Below are 27,924 nucleotides of genomic sequence, written 5' to 3' on the forward strand. Positions count from 1 at the left end.
TTTTTTTTCATGCAGAATTTAATTCAAAACTCCAAATTCACCCCTTCCCAAAATATATGTTTGTAACACAGCAGGGTCATTACTGAAAATGTTCATCCTTTTCTTGTTCGCCAAATAAGACACACACACACACACACACACACACACACACACCAACTTTCTTCCGAGCGACTTTCACTCACAGCTGATCCGAGAAAAAACTAAAACGCACAACATACTTTTGCTGAGCTCTTCTCCAGTCGAGCTGCTGCTGTGTTTAAATCCAAAATATTGATAAATCCTCTGCCATTGTTGTGTAACATGTCATCTCTTCTCTAGAGTCTTCTTTCTCTGCTTAAATCTACTCTAGAAGTGAAACTGAAACTTAAAAAGCATACACCAGTGGGGGCGGGGGCGGTAGACAATTAATTTACTCAGTGGATGCCTGAACACAGAATGACACCGGTATCACTGACTACTGTGGCAAGCCTAGGTGGAACTAAGTATTTAAGCATTACATCACGCGCAGGAGTGGTTTGTGAACAATAAACCATGCCTAGGGGTGGTCGTTAGACCCCCCTAGGCATGGTTTATTGTTCACAAATCACGACTGCAAGTGGTGTAAAGCTTTTATACAACTGCCACATTCATCCAACCTTATTTCTATACAATAAACACACATTAATCGAAGATTTATTGAAAAAACCATCCGCCAGAAAAAGTAGTTCCCACAACTACAAAAAAGACAATTTGCCTCCATGTGGAAGCAGATCGGAAGTGCATCCAACCAACTAACACATCCAACTGTGTATTATTGGAATGATTGAGAGAAGTTGCCTCATGTGGAAGCAGCTTGAAGTGCATCCAACCAACTAACACATCCAACTGTGTATTATTGGAATGATTGATTGAAAATGTTATTACCAGATGCAGAATGGGTACAATACAGTACGGCTCAATACACACAATTGTTAAGGGAATGCAGACCAACTTTCCATAGAACTTCATTCTTAGATGCTTCTATATAAAGTAGGTAAAACAAATTAAAAAGTTTTCTTTGCCCTATAGGAAAAAAAACGTTTTCTTCGCCATATTCTTTTATTTATTTTTTTTAACCTACTGTAGAGGGCCTAAACTTAACCAGTTGGAAACCAAGCGTACAGTAATAAAATTAGCAATCAATCAATCAATCAACTCAATAGGCCATGCTCACTTAGAACAGCGCAGCACCCAGCTCTCTCTCAGTCTGACTATCCCCCGCGTTGCAGGCAGAGTGTGTGTGTGTGTGTGTGTGCGTGTGTGTGCGTGTGTGTGTGTGTGTGCGTGTGTGTGTGTGTGTGGGGGTGTGTGTGGCGGTGGGTGGAGACTAGAGCGAGCGCTGACAGTCGAAAGGAAAAAGAAATTGAAAAAGAAAAAATTGAAAATTAATCAATCAATCAATCCGCGATTTTTCTTTTGTTACAGAATGATTCAAGACCCATCAATTACATCATCCAACATTGTTTAAACGACTAAGACATTCGCTGTGACAGAATCGCTTGATATTTAGTCGTTTAGTCGCTATCAACATATCCATTTGTAAAGATTATTGTCCACCTTCTTGTGATCCGGCGGATTGATGTGATGTGATTCGGTTGTGGGCGGGTCCTGGGCCAGCAAGCGTGGACTGATCGCAATACATACGTGTAAATGGACTGTTTCAGCCAATCAGAATCGAGAAATTTGCATGCCGTTGTATAAAACTTAATAAAAGATAATTATATTTAATAATAATATTTCTTTCCTGTTGTACCAAACTCGTACCAAACCGTGACCCAAAAACCGAGGTACTGTACATACTGAACCGTGGCTTCTGTGTATCGTTACACCCCTAATATATATGGGGTCACCCATCCGTTCATCCGTTCATCCATTCATCCGTTCATCCATCCATCCATCCATCCATCCATCCATCCATCCATCCATCCATCCATCCATCCATCCATCCATCTCCTGCCTATATGTTGCTGCAGAACAGAGACATCAGTTACATGATGACGTCTGTAATCACTCCCCCTGTACTTACGTGGTGAGCAGCCAACGAGACTGCTTAGCCAGACCCAGACAGGCCAGCAGGCAGATCACCAGGTCCAGGATGAGAAGTAACAGGTAGGTCAGCCACCTGGAGGGGGGGGGGGGGGGGGGGGGAGAGAGAGAGAGAGAGAGAGAGAGAGAGAGAGAGAGAGAGAGAGAGAGAGAGAGAGAGAGAGAGAGAGAGAGAGAGAGAGAGAGAGATAGAGAGGGCCCAGACAGACAGACAGAGAGAGTGAGAGAGACATAGAGAGAGCGAGAGAGCGGGAAGGCCCAGACAGACAGAGAGAGGGAGAGAGAGGCACACATCATAGGTTAGTGTACGAGTAGTCAGTGTGGTCAGTCAGTGACCACTGGAGTCCACATGGTTCAGTATGAATGGACTCAAATCCACATGTTTGAATAGTTTATACAGTGAGAGCTTCTGTCTGTCTGTCTGTCTAACTATCTACTGACAATCTAGTATTTCATTAATTTAGCAATGTTGGGTCAACACAGCAAGAACCACTGCTGGAGACCATGTGAAATATGGATAATTGTGTTAATGCTAATAAACATTGTAATTAGTTCAATTGTCCATGTTTAGAATAAACACTTTTATTATGATATTATGATTATGAGTATCATGAATACAGTAACATCACATAGGCTAATATAATAGCTATAACATAATGCAGCTACTGTATATAAAATGTATTATACTGTGAATTCTGAGGTGTGACCCTCCCCCTGTCCCCACTCCTACCACACACATCGGACCAAAACAAAAAAGTGGCCAAATAGCCGGGTTACTCTTTTCAGTAGGCCGATATTTCTGTAATATATATATATAATATATATATTTTTTTTTTATTGGTCTTATGTAATATTTTCTCAGATACTGAATTTTGGGTTTTCATTAGCTGTAAGGCATAATCATTCAAATTAAAGAAATAAAGGCTTGAAACATTTCACTCTGTGTGTAATGAATCTATATAATTTTCACTTTTTTAATAGAATTACTGAAATAAATTAACATTTCCTCGACATTCTAATTGATTGAGATGCACCTGTATGTACGTGTGTATGTATGTGCGTGTGTGTATGTATGTACGTGTGTGTGTATGTGTATCTACGTGTGTATGTACGTGTGTGTGTGTGTGTGTGTATGTGTATAGTACGTGTGTGTGTGTATGTATGTACGTGTGTGTGTGTGTGTGTGTGTGTGTGTGTGTGTGTGTGTGTGTGTGTGTGTGTGTGTGTGTGTGTGTGTGTGTGTGTGTGTGTGTGTGTGTGTGTGTGTGTGTGTGTGTGTGTGTGTGTGTGTGTGTGTGTGTGTGTGTGTGTGTGTGTGTGTGTGTGTGTGTGTGTGTGTGTGTGTGTGAGAGAGAGGCTCTCATAATGAATCATTACCACGTCAGACTCCGCTAGGTGGTCTAGTGGTGCCGCCTACTCTGTCAGCAGAAGCCACTTGGACTGTTGACTCATGGGCAGAGCAGAGTAATCCGATGACCGATCAATACACCTACTCACCAGTGTGTTAAACTGTGTCACAGCCCAGAATCAATACCAGGCTGGGGGACATGGAATGATACCCATGAACGACAACAGAATGTATATGAGTGACTATTCTGTTCATAGGTTTTACTCTCTTCACTGTCATCTGCTCCACCTACAGTATGGACGGTTATGGAAGAAACTAAATAATCTCTTATGAGACATCTTATCTAATAGAGGTTCCTGAGACAACGTCTTATCTAATAGAGGTCCCTAAGACAACGTCTTATCTGATAGAGGTCCCTAAGACAACATCTTATCTAATAGAGGTCACTGAGACAACTTCTTATCTAATAGAAGTCACTGAGACAACATCTCATCTAATAGGTCACTGAGACAACTTCTTATCTAATAGAAGTCACTGAGACAACATCTCATCTAATAGGTCACTGAGACAACATCTTATCTAATAGAAGTCACTGAGACAACATCTTATCTAATAGAGGTCACTGAGACAACATCTTATCTAATAGAAGTCACTGAGACAATATCTTATCTAATAGAGGTCACTGAGACAACATCTTATCTGATAGAAATCGATGAGACAAGATCTTATCTAATAGAATGGCGGCTAAGTGGCGCAGTGGGCAAGGCGCTCGTCACTAACGCAGGATATGCTGGGTTCGAGCCCAGCTCTCGGCGTTGCTACCGGCTTGGCTGGTCGTTCATACTAACACAATTGGCAGTGTTAGGGGTGGGAAAGCCGGTGGGTGGGGATTGGACGTTGTGGACAGCGACTCCTACAGGTCGGTTGGTGCGCCTGTACAGCAGAACCAGGAAGTATCGGGGGCAGCGTGAGCCTCCCACGCGTTACTCCTCGCCACTGAGAGATCGCGCTGTTCAGGTGAAAAGATGCGACAGCTGCCTCCTCGTGTACCGGAGGGGACACGTGATGCAAGGCTTGGTCCTCACTGCAGCCGACCAGTGGGAGGCATAGTCTAGCAACGTTCGAGACAGGGGAGGGGAGAATTGAAGGGAGAATTGGCGAGGCGAAATTGGGATGGGAGAAAAATAGAAAAATAAGGAGAAAAAGTGGATAAAATATATATATATATCTTATCTAATAGAAATAGAGGACCCTAAGACATCTTATCTAATAGAGGTTCCTAAGACAAGATATTATCTGATAGAAGTCACTGAGACAACATCTTATCTTATAGAGGTGCCTGAGACAACATCTTATCTAATAGAAGTCACTGAGACAACATCTTATCTAATAGAGGTTCCTGAGACAACATCTTATCTAATAGATGTTCCTGAGACAACATCTTCCCAGAGACAACATCTTATCTAAAAAGGTGACGCTACATTTATTCAATTTGTATAGAGGCTGAAAAGGTTAACAGTACTAACTCTGGCATATCTCCTGGACTTTCTGATTTCTGACTTTTTACCTTTGCGTCGACACTTTATAATTATTATATATTTTTTTACACCTATTACTAATAATAATAATAATAGTAATAATACATTTTATTTGGGGGCGCCTTTCAAAACACCCAAGGTCACCAAGGTTACAGGGCATAAAAACAAAACAAGACAGTCAAAGTAAGTTAAAAATAGTGATCTTGGCAAGTAAAATAGTAAAAACAATTCATTACACAATAGAAAGAGATGAACCCACGTGAGAGGGTGTTATACAGTAGTAAATAATAATCACTACCTTGTGTAATAATCACAAGTCGGTATGGAACGTAATAACAAGAAGTATTCTAAGAGGCCCAATATAAATTATGGTCATATTCACAGACATTCTGAAAGAGTTTTTAATTTGTAGATGGTAAATGGTAAAAGGCTGCATTTATATAGCGCTGTTATCCAAAGCGCTGTACAATTTGTTCTTCACATTTGACCAATTCACTCACACATTCACACACCGATGGCGGAGGCAACCATGCAAGGTGCCAACCTGCACATTGGGAGCAATTAGGGGTTAAGTGTCTTGCTCAAGGACACTTTGACACGCTGCCTGGGAGGAACGGGAATCAAGCGGGGAACCTCCGGATGGCCAGACGACTGCTCTACCTCCCGAGCCACTGTCGCCCCCATAGATGGCAGATTATCTAGGTCTGTTTTACTATGTAAACAAACATATTACAGCCCCAAAATATAGAAAATACAGCTTAAAACCATATTTATCTGTTGTCTACTGTTAGGCCTTGTGTCAAACGCTCAGTAAATCAAATAGAGAATGTAAATATGGCTCCTATTCCTATTTCTATTTATTTATTTATTTATTTATTTGGATCATGGATTGAGTCAATGAACAAAGTATTTATGCAGAGAATGTTCTAGATGCAGCATAGTGATTAATTGTTGTGATTGTTTCATGTCAGGGCATTTTGTGTACAAGATATATATAGCTGTCACTTTAGAACACATATTAATATAGCTGTCACTATTGATTTAGAACACATATTAATATAGCTGTCACTATTGATTTAGAAGACAAATACGAACATAGCTGTCACTATTCATTTAAAACACATATATTAACACTTTGAGTGCCAACAACGAGATTTCTCATTAGTTCATGCCAACCGTTCAGTGCCAACGAGACGAGAGATCTCGTTTTTGATCGTTTTTTTTTATTAGCGATTTCCATTCATATTTCATCAATCTAGCCTCACGTTACCACTGGGACTCTGTCTGAGCTCCATTGGGAAAATACGGACCCCTATCGTCTCTCCGGATGGTACTGCACCCCTTTGGATTGGATTGAATGAAAAGCATGGAGGAAAAAAAATCCTGCTTCCACATTTTTTATGTGTTTACAGTACCCAGCGTTGGATCAATAAACGCGATCGATATTTGGAATGGCGATCAGGAATTGGAATAATCTTTTTGGAGAACATCTGATCTGAGGTAAGGAATCTATTTTACCAGTCTTGGGATAATCAGAACTTTTTTCACCTATATATCAATGTGGGCCCTATGTGTGTGTGTGTGTGTGTGTGTGTGCTGATCAGGAAATGGATAATAGATTTTTCAGCCCACTTCTATAGCGTGCATAAGTACACATATACTATCAATAATCTAGCGTTTTTTTGAAAACTATTCATAAATAGGCCGAAAAATGACAAAGTTTTTTGTGTATTCCAGTATATTCCAGTAAAGGGCGATTATCACAGAATCTTCAGAAATGTTCTGGAACTTTCATAAAACAAGCGTTTTTCAAAATGGTATAAAACGGAAATTAACCGATTAAAAAACAATCCGTTTCGACAATGTTGACTGCAAACAAGTCATTGATAAGCGACTGCCATATTATATACATAGCCATAATTTAAGATATAGTTTATGCGTTCGCAAATATGAGAGCTCTATCATTGAAGTGGGTGGTGGCACGCAACAGGGTTCTGGGGCACCGGACCCGTGGCACGGAAAGTGTTAATATAGCTGTCACTATTAACTTAAAACACATATATTAATATAGCTGTCACTATCAATTTAGAACACATATATTAATATAGCTGTCACTATCAATTTAGAACACAGATATTAATATAGCTGTCACTATCAATTTAGAACACAGATATGTCACTATCAATTTAGAACACAGATATTAATATAGCTGTCACTATCAATTTAGAACACAGATATTAATATAGCTGTCACTATCAATTTAGAACACAGATATTAATATAGCAGTCACTATCAATTTAGAACACAGATATTAATATAGCTGTCTATCAATTTAGAACACAGATATTAATATAGCAGTCACTATTAATTTAGAAGACAAATATGAATATAGCTGTCACTATTAATTTAGAACACATATATTTAATTCATTTAGAAGACAAATATTGGTGGCAAAAGAAATGTTCGAGTATGTATCTGCTTAGAAAACAAAAATGTCTAATTTAGCATTTATATTTCTCCACGTGGAAAATACACAGGTCACAACATGTTTACAGGAACGTTTTGGAGTTGTATTTGGAGTGTATTTCGTGACTGTTGGGAACTAGGCTAGCTGGACTAACCTGCTTCCAGTGAATGATGCTAGGCTAGGCTAACGGTGCGGGTCTTCCTACTCCTAATGCATGCACAGTAGAAGAAAAGGGTACGTAATCTGCTTGTCTAACGCCGGGGTAGATGGCAAATAAGCAAACTTCCCCAAAAGTTGGCGTGTTCCTTTAAGCCTGGTACCGGACAGCAATCCGACATCAGTATCTGTGCATCCCTAGTATGAATAATAATAATAATAATATATTTATCTCCTCCTCGTTACCTAAATCAAATCAAATCAAATAAAATGTATTTGTAAGGCCCGACAACACATGTTAATGTTCCCATGGGCCGGACACGTAAAGTCCAAAAAGTGTAAAATAAATGAATGCAACACTCCCAGACATACCCCACGCGAAGTTAAGGAAAAACTTACTAAAACCTAGCAATAGGAAAAAATGCACCACAGGCAATGTGGAGGAGAGAAACCCTAGAAGGGCTGTTCAAGGGGGGATCTCCCTTCTTAGATGTCGGTGATAGTAGTGTTGGAATACCTGTAGTACTCTACATATGCGGTCTGGTCGGCAATAGCGGCCAGATCCACTTTGGCCTCCTGCCAGTCGGGTAGCCCCACCAGCTGTTTAATCACACTGTCCGCCATCTGCTGCATGAACTGCAGGGTCTGGACGTAGTCGCCCCGCGCTGCGAAGATCTCGCCCAGCCGCGCCAGGTGTGTGTGGAGAGCGCTCTGCATGCTGCCCATGGTGCCGCCCACCTACAGCGGGAGACGGAGACAGATGAATGGATGGCGTTAGACATGTAGCACTGAACGGCACAGGAAGTCCTTCATTCCGACAGCCTAGGGCTGACCTTCGAAAACAAAATTGGAATTCGAAGCTTCGGGGCCGAGATTCGATTTTAATTCGAAGCTTCGAAGTAAATTTTTTTTTTATATATAATTTAAAAAATAGTTTTTAAAAAATTATAATAATTTTAATGTTGTGGGACTTGTACAGCACTTTGTTCAACTTTGTCAGTGCTGTAAAGTTTAAACCTTTTAAAATCTTAGACAAACGAAACACTTTGCTTTCATGAAATATTGTAAGCCGTCATTTGAGGCCTTATAAAAGCAGCACAATGAACACAAATCAGTCAGTGCCGAGTCCGACCTCATCTTAAATAACAAACAGCATTGCTTGTTGTAATTAACAAAGAGAGGCAGAGTTGATTTTGCAAGAAAAAATAAAAATAAAACAAATCATATATATATATATATTTTTTTTTTATAATCGCATTTTATTTTCATATTCGAATCCCATGCCCATCGAACGAAGCTTTGAAGTATTTAAGACAGCCCTACGACAGCCATTAGATTTTACAATGCATCACTGTGCCTCACTGCATCACTGAGCACAGGGTGACAGTTACCATCTTCCTGGACTTTTACTTTTGAAACAACATTGTTCAATATTACACTTACTGTACACTTACTGTAGATTTCTGTATATTTTTACTATATATTTTATTCTATTCTTATTCTTAGGCCATTTGTTTTGTTATTCTTATTTGTGACTTTGTTCTGTCTAAATGTTTAATGTGAGGTATTTGTAGTGTCAAATTTCCCTTGGGATAATTAAAGTATTTCTATTCTATTCTAGAGAGGTAGAACGGCGTATAAAGAGAGGTGTAGTGGTTACATCATTGTTGTTTCCGGCGCGGTCCACCTCGCTTGAAATTGCAATGTTTTTCCAATGTACACATTTCTAAATCAAGGTCAAGGTCCAGTTTATTAATATGTCCCAAACTGGGCCATTCATGTTACAGCAGATAAATAGGAGCTCAAAAAAAACACAGCAAACATACATAACAAGAACAACACAGACAGATAATAAATAAAGCATAAACATTGGCATGGTGTACCTTTCTGTGTGTATTCATCCACAATCTATAGCTCAACATGAAAAGATTCGCAATTAATCATAAAATAATCAATTATAATTATATTTCAACCAAAAATTCAACTCATTTTGTGCAAAACTAGAAAGCTTGTTCATGAGGCAGAATTATTACAATAGCCGATAATAAATGTCCCCAATGATAAATCCCTATACGGGGACCGCACAGGAAACTAAAGTGAACAAATCAATCTGAACTATATTCACAGGACATACTTGACTCCTATAAGGCTGTGCAAAATGGGGCTTATACAAGACTCCAAATGCTCCCAATGTACAAATGGGGACGAAGGAACATTTATGCACATGTATTGGGACTGCCCACCAGTTAAGGCATTCTGGAAAGATGTGTCCCAACAATTATCAATACTCGTATTTTGGAATATACCTGTACACCCCGCGGTATTGCTATTGAATGATGTTTTTGAGTTTGCAGTGAACCCACAACTAAAAAGATTGGTTTTATCGGGTATCACAGTAGCTAAAAAACTGATTGCATCACGTTGGTTTCAACCGGAAAAAATGTGCCGGAAAGTGTGGTTTCTTACATATCTTGATGTGATATATCAAGAAATATCAACAGCAAGAATTCTGGGGCTCAATGAATCCAAAATGTTAATGTGGTTAGAAGTGGTGGAGAGAATAAAAGCTAGCCTATAATGGTAGTGTCTGGTTAGGAGTGAGGGATAATGGAGGTACTATCCAAGAGGGGGTCCGGGAGGGGGGGATTTGAGCTGGAGCATATGTGTGTAGGGTTTTAGAAAATAGGTATTCGGGGTATATTATATACTAACATTTATATAATTGTAACTTCGCTGGATATACACGGTATACGGTTAAAATGTTATTATTGACTATTTTTGTTTTATCCTGTTTCTGTACTTGCATATATTTTAACCACCTTTACTGAAAGTTTCATTATACATTGTGTGTTGAGTACTGACTTTTAATAAGTTTTGTTTTGCAATAATAAAAAAAATTAAAAAAAAAAAGGAAACTAAAGTGACGTCAGACTACACCCCCCTATTGCGGCACCTGTGTGTGTGGCGGTCGTATACAAATCACGAAGTGGAGAGAGGAGTGGGAGGGGATCGGGTGACAATGAGTCCAAGGATGAAATCCATGATGACAAAAATCTTACAGGGACACAGTGTTGAGGTCATTACTCAAAAAGGGTAAAGTGTTACACATCACTTGTTAGTTCTTTTAAAAAGGAACACGCCAACATTATGGGAGATACGCTTACCGTCTTCTCCAGAGTCGGACAAGAAGATATAGATACCAATTTCCTCTCTGCGTTCAGTAGAAAGCTATCCGGGAGAGATGTTTTTGGCCAACAGCTAGGATAGCTGGTCCGTATCCACTTTCATTAATTTTGTGCTAAGCTAGGCTAGCTTGCAGCCAGATAGCTTTCAACTGAACGCACAGACTCTCTGGACTTTGGGGAAGATGGTAAGGACATTTTCCCATAACGTTGGCGTGTCCCTTTAAAAGTAACACATAAAAGGGCTACCAACCTGAAGGACCGCCTTGTTAGAGTGGACTCGTATTCAAAGCCAGAGCCTTTTATTCATGGAAGCTTCCCATGTAGAGCATGCACATCTTGCAGCCACATGATCAAAACAAACACATTTCACGACTCCCACACCGGGAAGAATTACAAGATCAGATCGCTAATAACATGTAATTCCACACACACAATATATCTATTATTCTGCCCATGTAAAAAATACTATATTGGACAGACATCCCGCAAATTAAAAATCAGATTGAACGAACACAGAAGCAATATAAAGCGGACTGACATTAATTCCCCTGTGGCACGACATTTTAACGAAATGGATCATAAAATTAATTACCTCAAGTGCATAGGTCTAGAGATGGTTTTTCTTAATAGAAGGGGTGGCAACCGGGCGGCTACGTGGCGTAGTGGGCAAGGCGCTCGCCACAAATGCGGAGACGCTGGGCTCGCCTGTTCGAGCCCAGCGCTCCACATTGCTTTCAGTTTAGCTGGTCGTTCATACTAATACACATTGGCCGTATTAGGGGGTGGGAAACTGATGGGTGGGGATCGGGCGTTGTGGACAGCGACTCCTACAGGTCGGTTGGTGCGCCTGCGCAGTAGAATCAGGAAGTGTCGGGGGCAGCGTGAGCCTCCCACGCGTTACTCCTCGCCACTGAGAGATCGAGCTGCGCAGGTGAAAAGATGCGACTGCTGTTACCTCAAGTACCGGAGGGGACTTGTGCTATGTATGACTTAGTCCACATTGCAGCCGGCTTGTGGGAGGCAAGAAACAGCGTTCGTGACAGGGGAGGGTTGAATTGGATGATACAAAATTGGGATGGGAGAAAATATAGAAAATGGGAGAAAAAGTGGATAAAAAAAAGAAGTGGTGGCAACCATGAACAACTTCTTTTGCAACGGGAATGTATATGGATTCATCGGCTCAAATCTATGTATCCAGTTGGGATGAATGAAGAGTTCAATTTGACTCCATTCCTTTAGGTGAAAGCTATCCTAAGTTATCTACTGTATAAACAAAAAACTAGTACACTGATTAATGAACGGTCTAACAACCTGATACAAGTCCATGATCTCCAGTAAAGGGGTGATAGCATGCGGGTTAAGTGATCATTATATAATTTTCTGTACCCGCAAAAAGCTAAAACAGAAGGCCGGCTGTCACAAAACAGTCACATCTAGAGACCTCAAAACTTACTCTAGAGAGGCCTTTAACCTAGAACTGGGGAGCTTGGACTGGTCAGATGAGCTCAGTGGTACACAGGTTGAAGAAACATGGCTTGGATTCAAAACCAAATTCACAGCAATACTCAACAACATGGCACCGATAAGAACCACCAGGGTTAGAAATCGCGCTGAGGCATGGATGCACACTGAAATACTGGCCGCTATGAAAACCAGAGACAAAAAATGCTCTGAACTTCATAAAAGTCAGACAAAGCTTTCCAAAAGCTCAAACAGTGAACTCCAAGCCCACGTGGTTGAACTAAAAATCCAAAGAAACAGACTAAGAAATGACGTAAACACCATGATCAGAACCGCAAAAAGAAATTTCATCAACGACAAAACTGAGGAAAACAAAAACAAACCCCGCGAACTTTGGAAATTACTCAATAATCAACTAGGCTGCAGTAAAAAACTTAAAACCAGATTCTCAAACATAAACATAAAGACGGACAACACGCTCATCACAGACAAGCTGGATGTAGCCAATTACTTAAACATCTTCTTCACAAACATAGCCACAACACTGGTAAACAAACTACCCTCCCACTCAGGGCATTATGGGGTAGAACACATAGTAGCATACTACAAAAACCTAGGGGTCCACAAAGACGACTTCAAACTTGAAATGGTAACAACCGATGAGGTACTCAAAAAATTGAGCGCCCTCCAACCTAACAAGGCCACTGGCCATGACAACATCCCCTCCAAATTCCTCAGAGACGCAGCAGCCGCCATCACCCCAGTCATCACACACATAATAAACCTCTCTATAAGACAGGGGCACGTCCCCAAGGACTTCAAAATTGCGAGAGTGACCCCTCTACACAAAAAGGGCAGCAAATTAGACCCAGGCAACTACCGCCCTGTTTCTATTCTTACCTCCATCTCGAAAGTCATGGAGAAAATAGTCTACGAACAGGTCGAAAAGTACCTGGCGGAAAAAAACCTAATCTACGAATTCCAATCTGGCTTCAGAACGTCCCACTCCACTGACACATGCCTCCTCTATTTGAACGACCACATCAAACAAGAGGTGGACGCTGGCAAATACTGCGGCATGGTCATGCTGGACCTACAAAAGGCCTTCGACACTGTCAATCACTCCATTCTAATGGACAAGCTAAAAGCAATTGATTTTGATAGCCTATCAGTGAGCTGGATGCAATCCTACCTGGAGGGGAGAGAACAGATGGTAGAGGTAAACGGTACTCTATCCCCCCCCCTCACAGTGAGCTGTGGTGTTCCACAAGGAAGCATACTAGGACCGCTACTCTTCCTAATTTATGCAAATGACATGTCGTCAGCCTGTGACTGCAACTTGTTCCTGTTTGCGGACGACTCAGCCCTGCTGGTCTCTGACAAGAACAAATTGCAGGTTGAAAAAACCCTCAGCACGGAACTAGGCAAAATCTGCATATGGCTCGCTGATAACAAACTATCATTACACATGGGCAAAACAGAGTCCATTCTCTTCGGTTCAAATAACAAACTCAGCAAGACCGACGGCTTCTCAGTTACAGTGGGTGACAATATTGTCACAAGGAAAGACGAAATTACCTACCTGGGTTCCATCCTAGAGGCAAATCTTTCCTGTGACAAAATGGCATCCAATGTAATAAAAAAAGTCAACCAACGAACTCGATTCTTGTACCGGATCTCCTCTCTGGTAAACAAGAATACCCTGAAGACTCTGGCAGGAGCACTCATTCAAGGGTACTATGACTATGCGTGCACCTCATGGTACCAAAGCACCTCAAAGGCGCTTAAAACAAAATTACAAACATCACAAAACAAACTGGTCAGACTACTACTTGACCTGAACCCCAGAACCCACCTCACCCCTGCCCACTTTGCCAACCTAGGATGGCTTAGAGTAGACGACAGAGTACAGCAACTTGCAATGGGCCTGGTCTACAAGATACACTATACGACCGGGGTGCCCATGTACATGTCAAAATACTTCCCAAAGGTCAGTGAATACCACAACCACTACACCAGAGGAAGCTCAACAAATCATGTTAAACCCAGATTCGGCTCAAACAAGGGACTAAACACGTTTCGCAATTATGCCACAACAATGTGAAACGCCCTACCCAAAGCTGTAAAGGAATGTGAATCCCTGCCCACATTCAAAACCGCCCTTAAAGAGCACCTACGGGAGGCTGCAATTCGAAACTGGCCACCGTAAATGCCCAAAACCCCCACCACCTCCTAATAGACAGTCTCCTCCCCACCGCATGTATATATTCCCTCCCCGCCGTATGTATATTTCCCTCCCACCCACCCACCCCCTCCTAATGTACAGTCCCCTCCCCATCATATGTATATACTCTGTCAGGATCTAGGGGTAACAGTACTGTATATTTGAATACCGCCTATGTCACAAATGTATCAGTACTAAATACCTATATGTCCCTATGCCATAAATGTCATGTATGTTGTGTATGTCATAAATGTCTATATGAATTGAAAATGGGGGACCCTGATGGAAACAAGACAAACGTCTTTCTCAGGTCTGCATCCCCTTAACAATTGTATGTATTGAGCCGTACTGTATTGTACCCATTCTGCAATCTGTTAAATAAAGTTTTCATTCATTCATTCATTCATACCCCCAATGTACTGTCTTTTGTTCCATACAGAATTGTAAATTTTATATTGTATTGACATCGGCTCAAATCTATGTATTCCATCTGGGATGAATGAAGAGTCCATTTTGGCTCCATTCCTTTAGGTGCTATCCAAAGTTATCTACTGTATGAGCAAAAAACTAGTACACTGTTTAATGAACGGTCTAACAACCTGATACCCCCAATGTACTGTCTTTTTTATTCCATACAGGTCTGTAAATATTGTATTGTAATATGTATTAATTTGTTGTTTCATACATAGCCATCATATGCAGTTATGTGATACTGTGATGATATCTACCTGTCAATCTAGCCCTGCTCTGCTACTAATCATGACGTCAACCTAGCCTGTTGACTGATTGCCGATTGTTCCCACCTGTATGTTGTCAAGTACAGCCTAGTTAAGCTTTGTTTGTCAAATTTGTCATATGCACACTGATGAAGGCCGGATGGCTGAAAACGTTTTGTGCGCTATAACAACTTGTGCATAAAAATAAAAACAACGATATTCCCAGAGTGCGGTCCCTACCTCCTTTTTTGTCCCTTTAAAAGTAACTCATTACTTTACTTATTATCAGGATTCCCATACATTGCAAAATGAAATTCAAGGACTTGCAAGTACTTTTACAAGCACTATTTATTTTAAAAGGGCATTTAAAAGGATACAATCAACTTTGAAATGCTGTTCTTTATACAAAAAAATATCTGATCCAATATTTATGGCTTAAAACCAATTTCCGACAATTAGTTACACTTAAAAACGTTCAATGAGAATGGTTGATTTGAATTTCAGGGACTTTTTAAGCACCTTGTTAAAAAATTGGCTGTTTTCAAGGAATTCCAGGGCCTTGCCTTTTTTCCCCCAAAAAATCAAGCACTTTAAGCACTTCAGGGACCTTGTGTGAACCCTGTTATTACTCCCTGGGAACCACACAAGTGGTTCTTCAGATGGTCTTTTCCTACACATTACTATGGTGAATAAGTACAGTATTCCTGTGGTAAATCTCCAGTGTGTACGGGAATAACCCCAGGGACACTATAGTGACGTCCCACTGTGTGGCCATAGTGATTCACAATACGACAGTGAATCAATCATGTGAGTAGCATTTCTGTGGTAAACAGAAGAGAGAAAAAAAAGTTTCTGTATTATAACACCTGCGGGGATTAGAGAAGAGGAAGGGTTCACCAAGGCCAGTCAGACAGACATACATTACTAAGCGTGGGAGTCAGTCAGTGGAAGGCATTGTTTTAAATAAACAGTTTTAATTTGGACAACAGCCCTGAGAGGGAGGTTCGAAGGGTCAAAGTGGGTATCAAACAGGGAAGGAAGACGGTTTTAAATTAAACAGTAATTCAGAACTATTTTATTGCACTGTACTATTGCATCATTTTACTCTGTCCATTCTATTTGACTTTTTATTACAGGTTCTAAACTGTCAGGTATTGAACTGTGTGGGTATCAAACAGGAAGAAAGATTGTCAGGTTTTAAAACTATGTAGGGGACCCAGGCCTAGAACTGCGAGAGGGAACTGCGCCCTGAGAGGGAGGTTTGCCTTGAGAGAGAGGTTTGCCCTGAGAGGGAGGTTCGAAGGGTCAAAGTGGGTATCAAACAGGAGGGAAGACTGTCAGGTTATTTTTTGATCCACTTTTTCTCCCATTTTCAAATTTTTTCCCATCCCAATTTCGTATCATCCAATTCAACCCTCCCCTGTCTCAAACGCTGTTTCTTGTCTCCCACAAGCCGGCTGCAATGTGGACTAAGTCATACATAGCACGAGTCCCCTCCAATACTCGAGGTAACAGCAGTCGCATCTTTCCACCTGCGCGGCGCGATCTTTCAGCGCCAGGGGTCATCGCTTCCTGATTCTACTGCGCAGGCGCACCAACCGACCTGTAGGAGTCGCTGTCCACAACGCCCGATCCCCACCCATCAGTTTCCCACCCCCTAATACTGCCAATGTGTATTAGTACGGACGACCAGCTAAACTGAAAGCAATGTGGAGCGCTGGGCTCGAACAGGCGAACACAGTGTCTCCAGTATTCGTGGTGAGCGCCTTGCCCACTGCACCACGTAGCCGCCCCCTAAGACTCAGGTTTTAAAGGGGAACTATCTCATAAATGGCCTTTTCCAGTGGTTAGCATTGTTTTCTAGCAATATGGGGTTGTACCAACACTGACTAGATATGAAATTCTCATTCAGTCCCCTCCACTTCAGTTGATACAAGATCCTCCCCCAGTGAACTAAGCCATTCAGAATTGCCTCGCTTGTCTACGTAGAGATGCTGATTTGCATATCTTGATTTGCATATCTAAGCTCCTTCTGTGGTTGTAGCCACCGCCCACAATCAACAATTCGCTGAACAACAGAGCAGTGGGAATAATGCAGAAGCGGTTTCCTTGGCACTGACACTTCCTCTAAAGAGAGAGAGAGAGGGAGAGGGAGAGACAGACAGATAGAGAGAGGGAGAGAGAGGCTCTCATACGGAGAGGCTCTCTGAGGCTCTCTCAAGTCAAGTCAAGTTATTTTATTTATCTGTCTCTCCCCCTGTATTTACACACAATCGCGAGTCAAGCCGCTCACATGCGTGCACACACGCGCTCACGGAGCTATCTCTCCTCTCTCTATCTCTATCTGTCTCTCCCTCTCTCTATCTCTCCCCCTGCATTTACACACAATCGCGAGTCGAGCCGCTCACACACACACACGCTCATGGAGCGATCTCTCCCCTCTCTCTATCTGTCTGTCTCTCCCTCTCTCTATCTCTCCCTCTCTATCCCTCTATCTCCCTCTCTCTCTCTCTCTCGTATGTATCACGCTGTGTGGGTGACTGTCACTCAAAGCGCATTGCTAGTAAAACAGCTTGGAATCTTGAATGCAGAAAATGCTGCTTGAAAGTACTTGATTAGAAATACAAAACAATTAATTATTTTGAAAAAAACTTACATATGTGTACCATAGACTCACAGGAATTGTGTAAAATTGCCCAAATAGTGAAAGAAATAGTAAGATAGTTCCCCTTTAAACTGTGGATACCAAACACAGAAGATAAAGACGGTTTTAAACTGTTAAACAGTAATCCTGAACTATTTCATTGCACTGCACTGTTGCATCATTTTACTCTGTCTATTCTATTTTACTCTTTTTATTATTGTCTATTTTTTAAAACTGCAATAGAATCAAACCATAAACAAGGTGACCTATTGGGCTATTTCGTCACCCGCAATGAAATCAAAGTGATTGAAAACGGCTTGTGCTGTATAATCCTACGAATGATCCTCCTAGACACCAAACAGGGAGAGACAAGACAGAGCAGGGATCTACTGTATGCGCCGATTGTGTCCTCAAGCATACAGTAATATGCCCAGTTTCCTCCGAGAGAGAGAGAGAGAGAGAGAGAGAGAGAGAGAGAGAGAGAGAGAGAGAGAGAGGAAGAGAATGTGAGAGAGGGAGAGGAAAAGAGAGGGAGAGAGAGGGGAAGAGAGTGTGAGAGAGGGAGAGAGAGGGAGAGTAAAAGAGAGGGAGAGAGAGGGGAAGAGAGAAACGTTGTTTACAGGGAGGCCATATTCACAGAGACATCCTGGTATTCGATAATTAAACGGCTTTCAGCCCTGGGTACTTGGCATTCACGGGAGCGAGGGAGAGAGAGACGGCTTATATTGTTGCCGTGTTTGCGGAGGACAGGGCCGAGTGGAGGAGGAGAAGCAGAGGCTGGGTGGAAGTAATTAGCTGGTTTTGGTATTCAAGTGTGTGGCCACACTGCCCATGGCAAAACACACACAGGGAGGAAAAGAAGTGAGGAGAGAAACAGAGAGAGGAAGAAGAGTCAGGGGAACCGAGTGACAGAGAGAGAGAGAGAGAGAGAGAGAGAGAGAGAGAGAGAGAGAGAGAGAGAGAGAGAGAGAGAGAGTCAGTCCAAGTCAGAGTCACCAAAGAAGAGCCCGAATCCAGTCCGAGTCCAGTCCAGTCCCCATTACCCTAGTCTGAGTCCGAGTCCAAGTCATCAAGGTTGACTCCACTCCACTCAGTCAAAGAGCTGACATACAAAAAAGGTCTACATTAAACAAAAATTACACAGCGGTCACCATTTCAAAGGGAGTTTATTTACTTTGTGACTCAATAGCCAAACAAATGCACTAGTCATCAATATATTATGCCAAATGATTAGTCTATAAAAAAAATAAAAAAAACACTGATTCACAGAGACGCGTCCTTGAGGCAAATGAAAGCAGAGAGTTTTTGAGGACAAAGACATAAAGAGTGTGAGGGTTACTTAGGGATTTCTGGAATGACACATAAAAGGTTACAGAAGTCACCAAAGTGTTTTTACTCAAGTACTGTACTTAAGTACAATTTACTTGTACTTTACGCAAGTATTTTCATTTTACGGAACTTTTTTTTTTGTGATCCACTTTTTCTCCTATTTTTCAATTTTTTCTCCCATCCCAATTTAGCCGTGCCAATTCTCCCCTCCCCTGTCTTGAACGTTGCTCGCATATGCCCCCCACTGGTCGGTTGTAGGGAGGATAGAAGCCTTGCATCACATGTCCCCTCCGATACATGTGGAGGCAGCCTGTCACATCTTTTCACCTGCCAGCGCGGACTCTCATTCGGCGAGGTGTAACGTGTGGGAGGCTCACACTACCCCCGCCATTTCCTGTCTCTGCTGTGCAGGCGTCCCCCAACCGACCTGTAGGAGTCGCTGTCCACAACGTCCAGATTACCACCCATCGACTTCCACCCGCTAACTCTGCCAATTGAGTTAGTATGACGGCCGGCCCAAGCCGGAGGCAACGCCAACAGCCGGAGTCGCACCCGGTGTCTCTTGCGTTGGTGACGAGCGCAATGTCCACTGCGCCACCCAGCCGCCCATTCTACGGAACTTTATACTTTCACTCGACTACATTTCAATGCAAATATTGTACTTTTTACTCCACTACATTTATTTGACCCCATTAGTTACTAGCAGCATAACTGGACCACATACCACTTTAACATAACCTTTAATCAGAGCAGCATAACTGGACCACATACCACTTTAACATAACCTTTAGAGATCAATGGGTTGAGGATTAAATGCTCCCAAACACTGGAATACACAAACATCATGTAGAATGTTTACTTTAGATACCTAAGTACATTCAATAGCAAATACTTCTCTACTTTTACTTAAGTAGAATTTGAATGGAGGACTTTTACTTTTGCCAGAGTACTCGTTTATCTGGGTATTTCTACTTTTACTTAAGTAAAAGGAACTGTGTACTTCTTCCACCACTGGCTGCTATTATCTTATACAGCTTCAATCCAATCCCTCAAACCGGGAAGATGCGATCATGAGCCCAGAACCGGAAGGCGTGTATCTGATCCTCTTCCCACCGCATCACAAGTCACCCAATCCTGTTAATCTCTCTTGTCCACTTCAGTCTCATCCTCACCGCATCGCGGATATGGAGACGGATGGCGTGAGATATGATCCACAATGCCTCCGTCTCCCGACTCTTACCGCTCTTACTGCGTCTACTGTTCATAAAAGGTAAACAGTTCTCTACGCTGGTGCGTGTCTTTTCTTCAATTTGATACAGGGTTATATTTGGCACATTGGTAATTGCACAGCGGTGTATTCATTTGAACTCAGAGAGAGAGAGAGAAATAACAACAGGAGAAATGGATGTGCGTGTGGGAAAAACAGAACAGAGCCAGGTAGTCAAAGGGATCCGTCACCCCCTGGGCCGTGTGGTAGCGGGAGACGGCGCTGGAGATGCTGAAGAAGCGTGACTTTTCCCTTTTCTGCTGAGATTGATTGTCTGTTGCTGCTTGGTGGAGAGAGGCTGTGTTTGATGATAGAGAGAGGCTGTGTTTGATGATAGAGAGAGGCTGTGTTTGATGATAGAGAGAGGCTGTGTTTGATGGCAGAGAGAGGCTGTGTTTGATGGTGGAGAGAGGCTGTGTTTGATGATAGAGAGAGGCTGTGTTTGATGATAGAGAGAGGCTGTGTTTGATGGTGGAGAGAGAGGCTGTGTTTGGTGGTGGAGAGAGGCTGTGTTTGATGGCAGAGAGAGGCTGTGTTTGATGGTGGAGAGATGCTGTGTTTGATGATAGAGAGAGGCTGTGTTTGATGGTGGAGAGAGGCTGTTTGATGATGGAGAGATGCTGTGTTTGATGATAGAGAGAGGCTGTGTTTGATGATAGAGAGGCTGTGTTTGATGGCAGAGAGGCTGTGTTTGATGACAGAGAGGCTGTGTTTGGTGGTGGAGAGAGGCTGTGTTTGATGACAGAGAGGCTGTGTTTGATGATAGAGAGAGGCTGTGTTTGATGGAGAGAGGCTGTGTTTGATGACAGAGAGGCTGTGTTTGATGGTGGAGAGAGGATGTGTTTGATGGGAAAGAGAGGCTGTGTTTGATGGCAGAGAGAGAGGCTGTGTTTGATGATAGAGAGAGGCTGTGTTTGATGGAGAGAGAGGCTGTGTTTGATGGAGAGAGGCTGTGTTTTATGGAGAGAGGCTGTGTTTGATGGTGGAGAGAGGCTGTGTTTGATGGCAGAGAGAGAGGCTGTGTTTGATGGCAGAGAGAGGCTGTGTTTGATGGAGAGAGAGGCTGTGTTTGATGGTGGAGACAGAGGCTGTGTTTGATGGCAGAGAGAGGCTGTGTTTGATGGTGGAGAGAGGCTGTGTTTGATGGTGGAGACAGAGGATGTGTTTGATGGCAGAGAGAGGCTGTGTTTGATGGTGGAGAGAGGCTGTGTTTGATGGTGGAGAGAGGCTGTGTTTGATGGCAGAGAGAGAGGCTGTGTTTGATGGCAGAGAGAGGCTGTGTTTGATGGAGAGAGAGGCTGTGTTTGATGGCAGAGAGAGGCTGTGTTTGATGGTGGAGAGAGGCTGTGTTTGATGGAGAGAGAGGCTGTGGTTGATGGTGGAGAGAGAGGCTGTGTTTGATGATGGAGAGAGAGGCTGTGTTTGATGATGGAGAGAGGCTGTGTTTGATGGAGAGAGGCTGTGTTTGATGGTGGAGAGAGGCTGTGTTTGATGGAGAGAGGCTGTGTTTGATGGTGGAGAGAGGCTGTGTTTGATGGAGAGAGGCTGTGTTTGATGGTGGCGAGATAGGCTGTGTTTGATGATAGAGAGAGGCTGTGTTTGATGGAGAGAGGCTGTGTTTGATGGTGGAGAGAGGCTGTGTTTGATGACAGAGAGAGGCTGTGTTTGATGACAGAGAGAGGCTGTGTTTGATGACAGAGAGAGAGGCTGTGTTTGATGGCAGAGAGAGGCTGTGTTTGATGGTGGAGAGAGGCTGTGTTTGATGGAGAGAGGCTGTGTTTGATGGTGGAGAGAGGCTGTGTTTGATGGAGAGAGGCTGTGTTTGAGTGCATGCTTACCAACTGTCCGTCTGCAACACTACTATCACCAACATCTAAGAAGGGAGATCCCCCCTTGAATGGCCCTTCTAAGGTTTCTCTCCTCCACACTGCCTGTGGAGCTTTTTTCCCTATTGTTAGGTTTTAGTGAGTTTTTCCTTACCTTCGCGTGGGGTATGTCTGGGAGTGCTTGCATTCTTTCATTTATTTGCATTCATCTAAAAATGTTTGGACCTTATGGTGTTCTTGTTCTGTTCTTGACTTATTGTTATGTTTTCTTCTTGACTTGTTTAAAGAAGACCTGTACGGCCCATGGGGACATTAACGTGTGTTGTCGGGCCCTATAAATAAATTTGATTTGATTTGATTTGATGGAGAGAGAGGCTGTGTTTGATGGCAGAGAGAGGCTGTGTTTGATGGTGGAGAGAGGCTGTGTTTGATGGAGAGAGGCTGTGTTTGATTGAGAGAGGCTGTGTTTGATGATGGAGAGAGGCTGTGTTTGATGGAGAGAGGCTGTGTTTGATGGAGAGAGGCTGTGTTTGATGGAGAGAGGCTGTGTTTGATGGCAGAGAGAGGCTGTGTTTGATGGTGGAGAGAGGCTGTGTTTGATGGAGAGAGGCTGTGTTTGATGGAGAGAGGCTGTGTTTGATGGCAGAGAGGCTGTGTTTGATGGAGAGAGGCTGTGTTTGATGATGGAGAGAGGCTGTGTTTGATGGAGAGAGGCTGTGTTTGATGGAGAGAGGCTGTGTTTGATGGAGAGAGGCTGTGTTTGATGGCAGAGAGAGGCTGTGTTTGATGGTGGAGAGAGGCTGTGTTTGATGGAGAGAGGCTGTGTTTGATGATGGAGAGAGGCTGTGTTTGATGGAGAGAGGCTGTGTTTGATGGAGAGAGGCTGTGTTTGATGGAGAGAGGCTGTGTTTGATGGCAGAGAGAGGCTGTGTTTGATGGTGGAGAGAGGCTGTGTTTGATGGAGAGAGGCTGTGTTTGATGATGGAGAGAGGCTGTGTTTGATGGAGAGAGGCTGTGTTTGATGGAGAGAGGCTGTGTTTGATGGAGAGAGGCTGTGTTTGATGGCAGAGAGAGGCTGTGTTTGATGGTGGAGAGAGGCTGTGTTTGATGGAGAGAGGCTGTGTTTGATGGAGAGAGGCTGTGTTTGATGGTGAGAGGCTGTGTTTGATGGAGAGAGGCTGTGTTTGATGGAGAGAGGCTGTGTTTGATGGTGGCGAGAGAGGCTCCCTTCAAATTAAAATGTAATGAAATGAAACACGTGCCCAAAGTGCCTCGGCAGGTTTGTGGCTTCTCCTTGTTTAACCAGCACTCGTTAAATAAATCTGCGGAACACCTCTTTAATAATATATATTCCATCCTCCCTCCTATCCTATGCCCCCCCAATCCCAACCCACTGGTATTTGATGAGAACCCAAGCTTCTCTTAGAGGCTAAACATAGGATGTCCCGGGGGGAGTTAAGAGGCCGTTTATGGGGGTTTGACTAAAAGATAGAGAGAGGCAGAGAGAGAAAGAGATGAGAGAGAGGCAGAGAGAGAGAGGCAGAGAGAGAAAGAGATGAGAGAGAGAGGCAGAGAGAGAGAGAGAGAGAGAGAGATATGAGATGAGTGAGAGAGGCAGAGAGAGAGGCAGAGAGAGAGAGAGAGATATGAGATGAGTGAGAGAGGCAGAGAGAGAGAGAGATATGAGATGAGAGAGCGAGGCAGAGAGAGAGAGAGATATGAGAGCGAGGCAGAGAGAGAGAGAGATATGAGATGAGGGAGCGATGCAGAGAGAGAGAGAGAGGCAGAGAGAGAGAGAGAACACAGGAATTAAAGTCCAACATTTTCAAAAGAGGGCGGTCGACATTGTGCTGTTAGAGAGAAAGAGAGAGAGAGAGAGAGAGAGAGAGAGAGAGAGAGAGAGAGAGAGAGAGAGAGAGAGAGAGAGAGAGAGACGGTGGGGGTTAGTGATTTTCCTGAAGCAGCCATAAATGTTGTTATGCACACAAGCATTTGAGAGCAATTCAGCCGGAACAGGAATTTCTCCCCGGAGTCCTGAATGGCTTCTTCTTCAGAGGTAGAGTTGAAGTGGAGCAGCACATTGAATGAGCGGAGGGGCATGCGTGAGGATTTCTTTCCTTGGGAATTCCATCTGGGGAATTCTCTAACTCTACAGCTTCCGATGACAAGTGGATATTGTGAAGTCCATCACTAGAATATCCGGTCGTGGAAAAAAAACTGACATTTAAAACATGACCTCTGTCAAATAAGACGGTTGACATCGTGTGGATAGTTGGCTGGTAGTCAAGGACACTATAAAAGAAGGAAGGGTCATCACAGCGCGTGGATGCACATTGGTGCCAAGTGTGGAAACTTTCAGTTCGGTCGATGTCCAGTTGAATGGAATCAGCCGTCTCCTCATTTATGACCCTGTCATTTAAACGGGTTATTACCTCAGATGTCAGAATCATCTGCAATCTGTTGCATAGTAAACTAGCTAACGTTTCATATATCGGTTGATGTACTGTATATTTCCTCAGAAAGCTTGTATATATTTTTCATTTTAATACAGGCTTCAATAGAACTGCCACCGAATTCTGGCACCAAGCAGGGCATAGAACGCTGGTATCGTGACTTGATGACCCTTCCTTCTTGTATAGTGTCCTTGCTGGTAGTGAGGAAGTGTGTGTGTGTGGGGGGGGGGGGTGTAGAGAAACTCAAGAGCGGTTAGCCATAAACGTCGCTGACGCACATCCCTTTTTGAGAGCAAGGAGACTGGAATTCCATTCTTGAGAGTTACCTCGATTGACGTCTTGAGTATAAGACGTTCAATAGAGGGGTGGAGCCGTGATCCTGGTGAAATAAGACAACGTCTTGTGCAGCGTTTTCCACTTCACTCCGGGCTTTAACAGGCCGCACGCGAGGAGGCAAAGTGCCCATTAGTCGTATCGCCAGGGGATCTCAACCGTATCCGTTGAAACACGCCTGAGACTTCAGAGTGCTCTCTCTCTACTCTCTAGTGGCGTGAAGAAGACCGCTGTAGAGATGTCAGATGGGGAATATCAATGGACTTCACACAGCTTTGAAATATGGATCACCGTGGGCTTATACCATGCATTAGGGATGGGTTCAAATAATGCATTATTTGATTATTCGACATTAGAGCTTCCTAATCGAACATTAAAATCTGGAAGTTGATTTGTAAACGGACTGCATTTATAACTTAACTGGTTGTTAGAGTCCCTTGAGTTTTTCTTCTCGAAAGAATAGATTAAAAATAAATGGTCAATAAAAGGAACATAGTTGGCGGCTGGGTGGCGCAGCAGGGAAGGCGCTCGTCACCAACGCAAGAGACACTGATATCGAATCCAGCTGTCAGCGTTGCTTCCGGCTTTGCCGGCCGTCATACTAACCCAATTGGCAGTGTTAGAGGGTGGGAAGTCGGTGGGTGGGTCCTGGTCGTTGTGGACAGTGACTCCTACAGTTCGGTCGGGGCGCCTGCACAGCGAGGGAAGGATCTAAGAGAGGTAGTGTGATCTTCCACACGTTACACTCTCTCAGTGAGAGTCCACGCTGCCAGGTGAAAAGAAGCGGTGGGCTGGCTGGACATGTGTCGGAGGAAGCATGTGATAGTCTCTGCCCTCCCATACCGATGGTAGGGGGTAGAGTGCGCAACGACCAGGAAGGGGATTGGGAATTGGCACAACGACTAACATTGGGAGGGGAGAAAAATGGAAAAAAGAAGGAGGAAAAAGATTAAATTTTATTTTTAAGGAACATAGTTGACCTGGGATTCCCTGAGTGTCCTGTTTTGGTCAGCAGAGAGGGACAGAATTAGCCTGGTTCAGTATAGAGACCAGAGTTAGCCTGGTTCAGTATAGAGGGTCAGAGTTAGCCTGGTTCAGTATAGAGACCAGAGTTAGCCTGGTTCAGTATAGAGACCAGAGTTAGCCTGGTTCAGTATAGAGACCAGAGTTAGACTGGTTCAGTATAGAGACCAGAGTTAGCCTGGTTCAGTATAGAGACCAGAGTTAGCCTGGTTCAGTCTAGTATAGAGAGCCAGAGGTAGTCTGGTTCAGTCTAGTATAGAGAGCAAGAGGTAGCCTGCACACACTCACACTACGGACACTTTACAGAAGGAAAGATCACTTTAAGAATAGTATAGCTTGAGATCGTATAATATAGCATTGTATAGCAGTGTACATAAAGACCCAATGCCTCATCCGTAGCTAACAGTGTACTGCACTGCCACAGGACCTGTGTAAATAGCTCATGTACAGATACCGATATGCCTACTTTGTTTACTTGTTTATTGCACTATGTCGCTCTATTGGTTGGACTCTTATATTATTACTTGTATTATGCACATCGTTGCGGGCGAGACCCCCCGCATTTCACTGTATACCTGTATGCCGTGACAAATAAAACTCTTGTATCTATCTTGTATCAGTCTAGTATAGAGGGACAGAGGTAGCCTGGTTCAGTCTAGTATAGAGAGCCAGAGGTAGCCTGGTTCAGTCTAGTATAGAGAGCGAGAGGTAGCCTGGTTCAGTCTAGTATAGAGAGCCAGAGGTAGCCTGGTTCAGTCTAGTATAGAGAGCTAGAGGTAGCCTGGTTCAGTCTAGTATAGAGGAACATCGTTAGCCTGGTTCAGTCTAGTATAGAGAGCCAGAGGTAGCCTGGTTCAGTCTAGTATAGAGGGACATCATTAGCCTGGTTCAGTCTAGTATAGAGAGCCAGAGGTAGCCTGGTTCAGTCTAGTATAGAGAGCCAGAGATAGCCTGGTTCAGTCTAGTATAGAGAGCCAGAGGTAGTCTGGTTCAGTCTAGTATAGAGCCAGAGATAGCCTGGTTCAGTCTAGTATAGAGGGACATAGTTAGCCTGGTTCAGTCTAGTATAAAGCCAGAGGTAGCCTGGTTCAGTCTAGTATAGAGCCAGAGGTAGCCTGGTTCAGTCTAGTATAGAGAGCCAGAGGTAGCATGGTTCAGTCTAGTATAGAGAGCCAGAGGTAGCCTGGTTCAGTCTAGTATAGAGGGACATAGTTAGCCTGGTTGAGTCTAGTATAGAGAGCCAGAGGTAGCCTGGTTCAGTCTAGTATAGAGAGCCAGAGGTAGCCTGGTTCAGTCTAGTATAGAGAGCCAGAGGTAGCTTGGTTCAGTCTAGTATAGGGGGGGTCTGCTGATGGAGACTCAGTGTTCAGGGTAACAGAGCATGAGGTGAGGAGGACCTTTAAAAAAGTGAATATCAGGAAGGCAGCAGGACCGGACGGCATCCCCGGCCGCGTCCTAAAAGTCTGTGCCGACCAACTGGCCCCGGTATTCACTGACATATTTAACCTGTCCTTGGAACAGGCTGTCATCCCCACCTGCCTGAAGAAGTCCACTATCATCCCTGTACCTAAAAAATCCAAGCCTGCTTGCCTCAACGACTACCGCCCTGTAGCTCTCACCTCCATAGCCATGAAGTGCTTTGAGAAGCTAGTAAAGGGCTACATCTGCTCCTCCCTCCCCATCAACCTGGACCCCCTGCAATTTGCATACCGCCCCAACAGGTCCACGGAGGACGCCATAGCCCATGTGCTGCACACAGCAGCATCACACCTGGACAAGAGGCAGGGGAACTATGTGAGAATGCTATTCATCGACCACAGCTCAGCATTCAATACCATAGTCCCCTCCAAACTCATAGCCAAGCTCAGGGACCTGGGCTTGAACTATGAC

The 27,924-nt window shown here is 43.4% G+C and overlaps 1 protein-coding gene across 1 annotated transcript in view; it reads right to left on the reverse strand.

The window, feature by feature from the left end:
• Positions 1 to 27,924, reverse strand: part of ttyh2 (tweety family member 2) — a 260,383-nt gene that overhangs the window by 99,053 nt on the left and 133,406 nt on the right. The window contains 2 exon segments of the mRNA XM_084330305.1: positions 2,045 to 2,140; positions 8,091 to 8,311. Coding sequence (XP_084186431.1) covers positions 2,045 to 2,140; positions 8,091 to 8,311 — 317 coding nt within the window.

The sequence above is a fragment of the Notolepis coatsorum genome (assembly GCF_963971535.1).
Source record: "Notolepis coatsorum genome assembly, chromosome: 15".
Classification (NCBI taxonomy): domain Eukaryota; kingdom Metazoa; phylum Chordata; class Actinopteri; order Aulopiformes; family Paralepididae; genus Notolepis; species Notolepis coatsorum.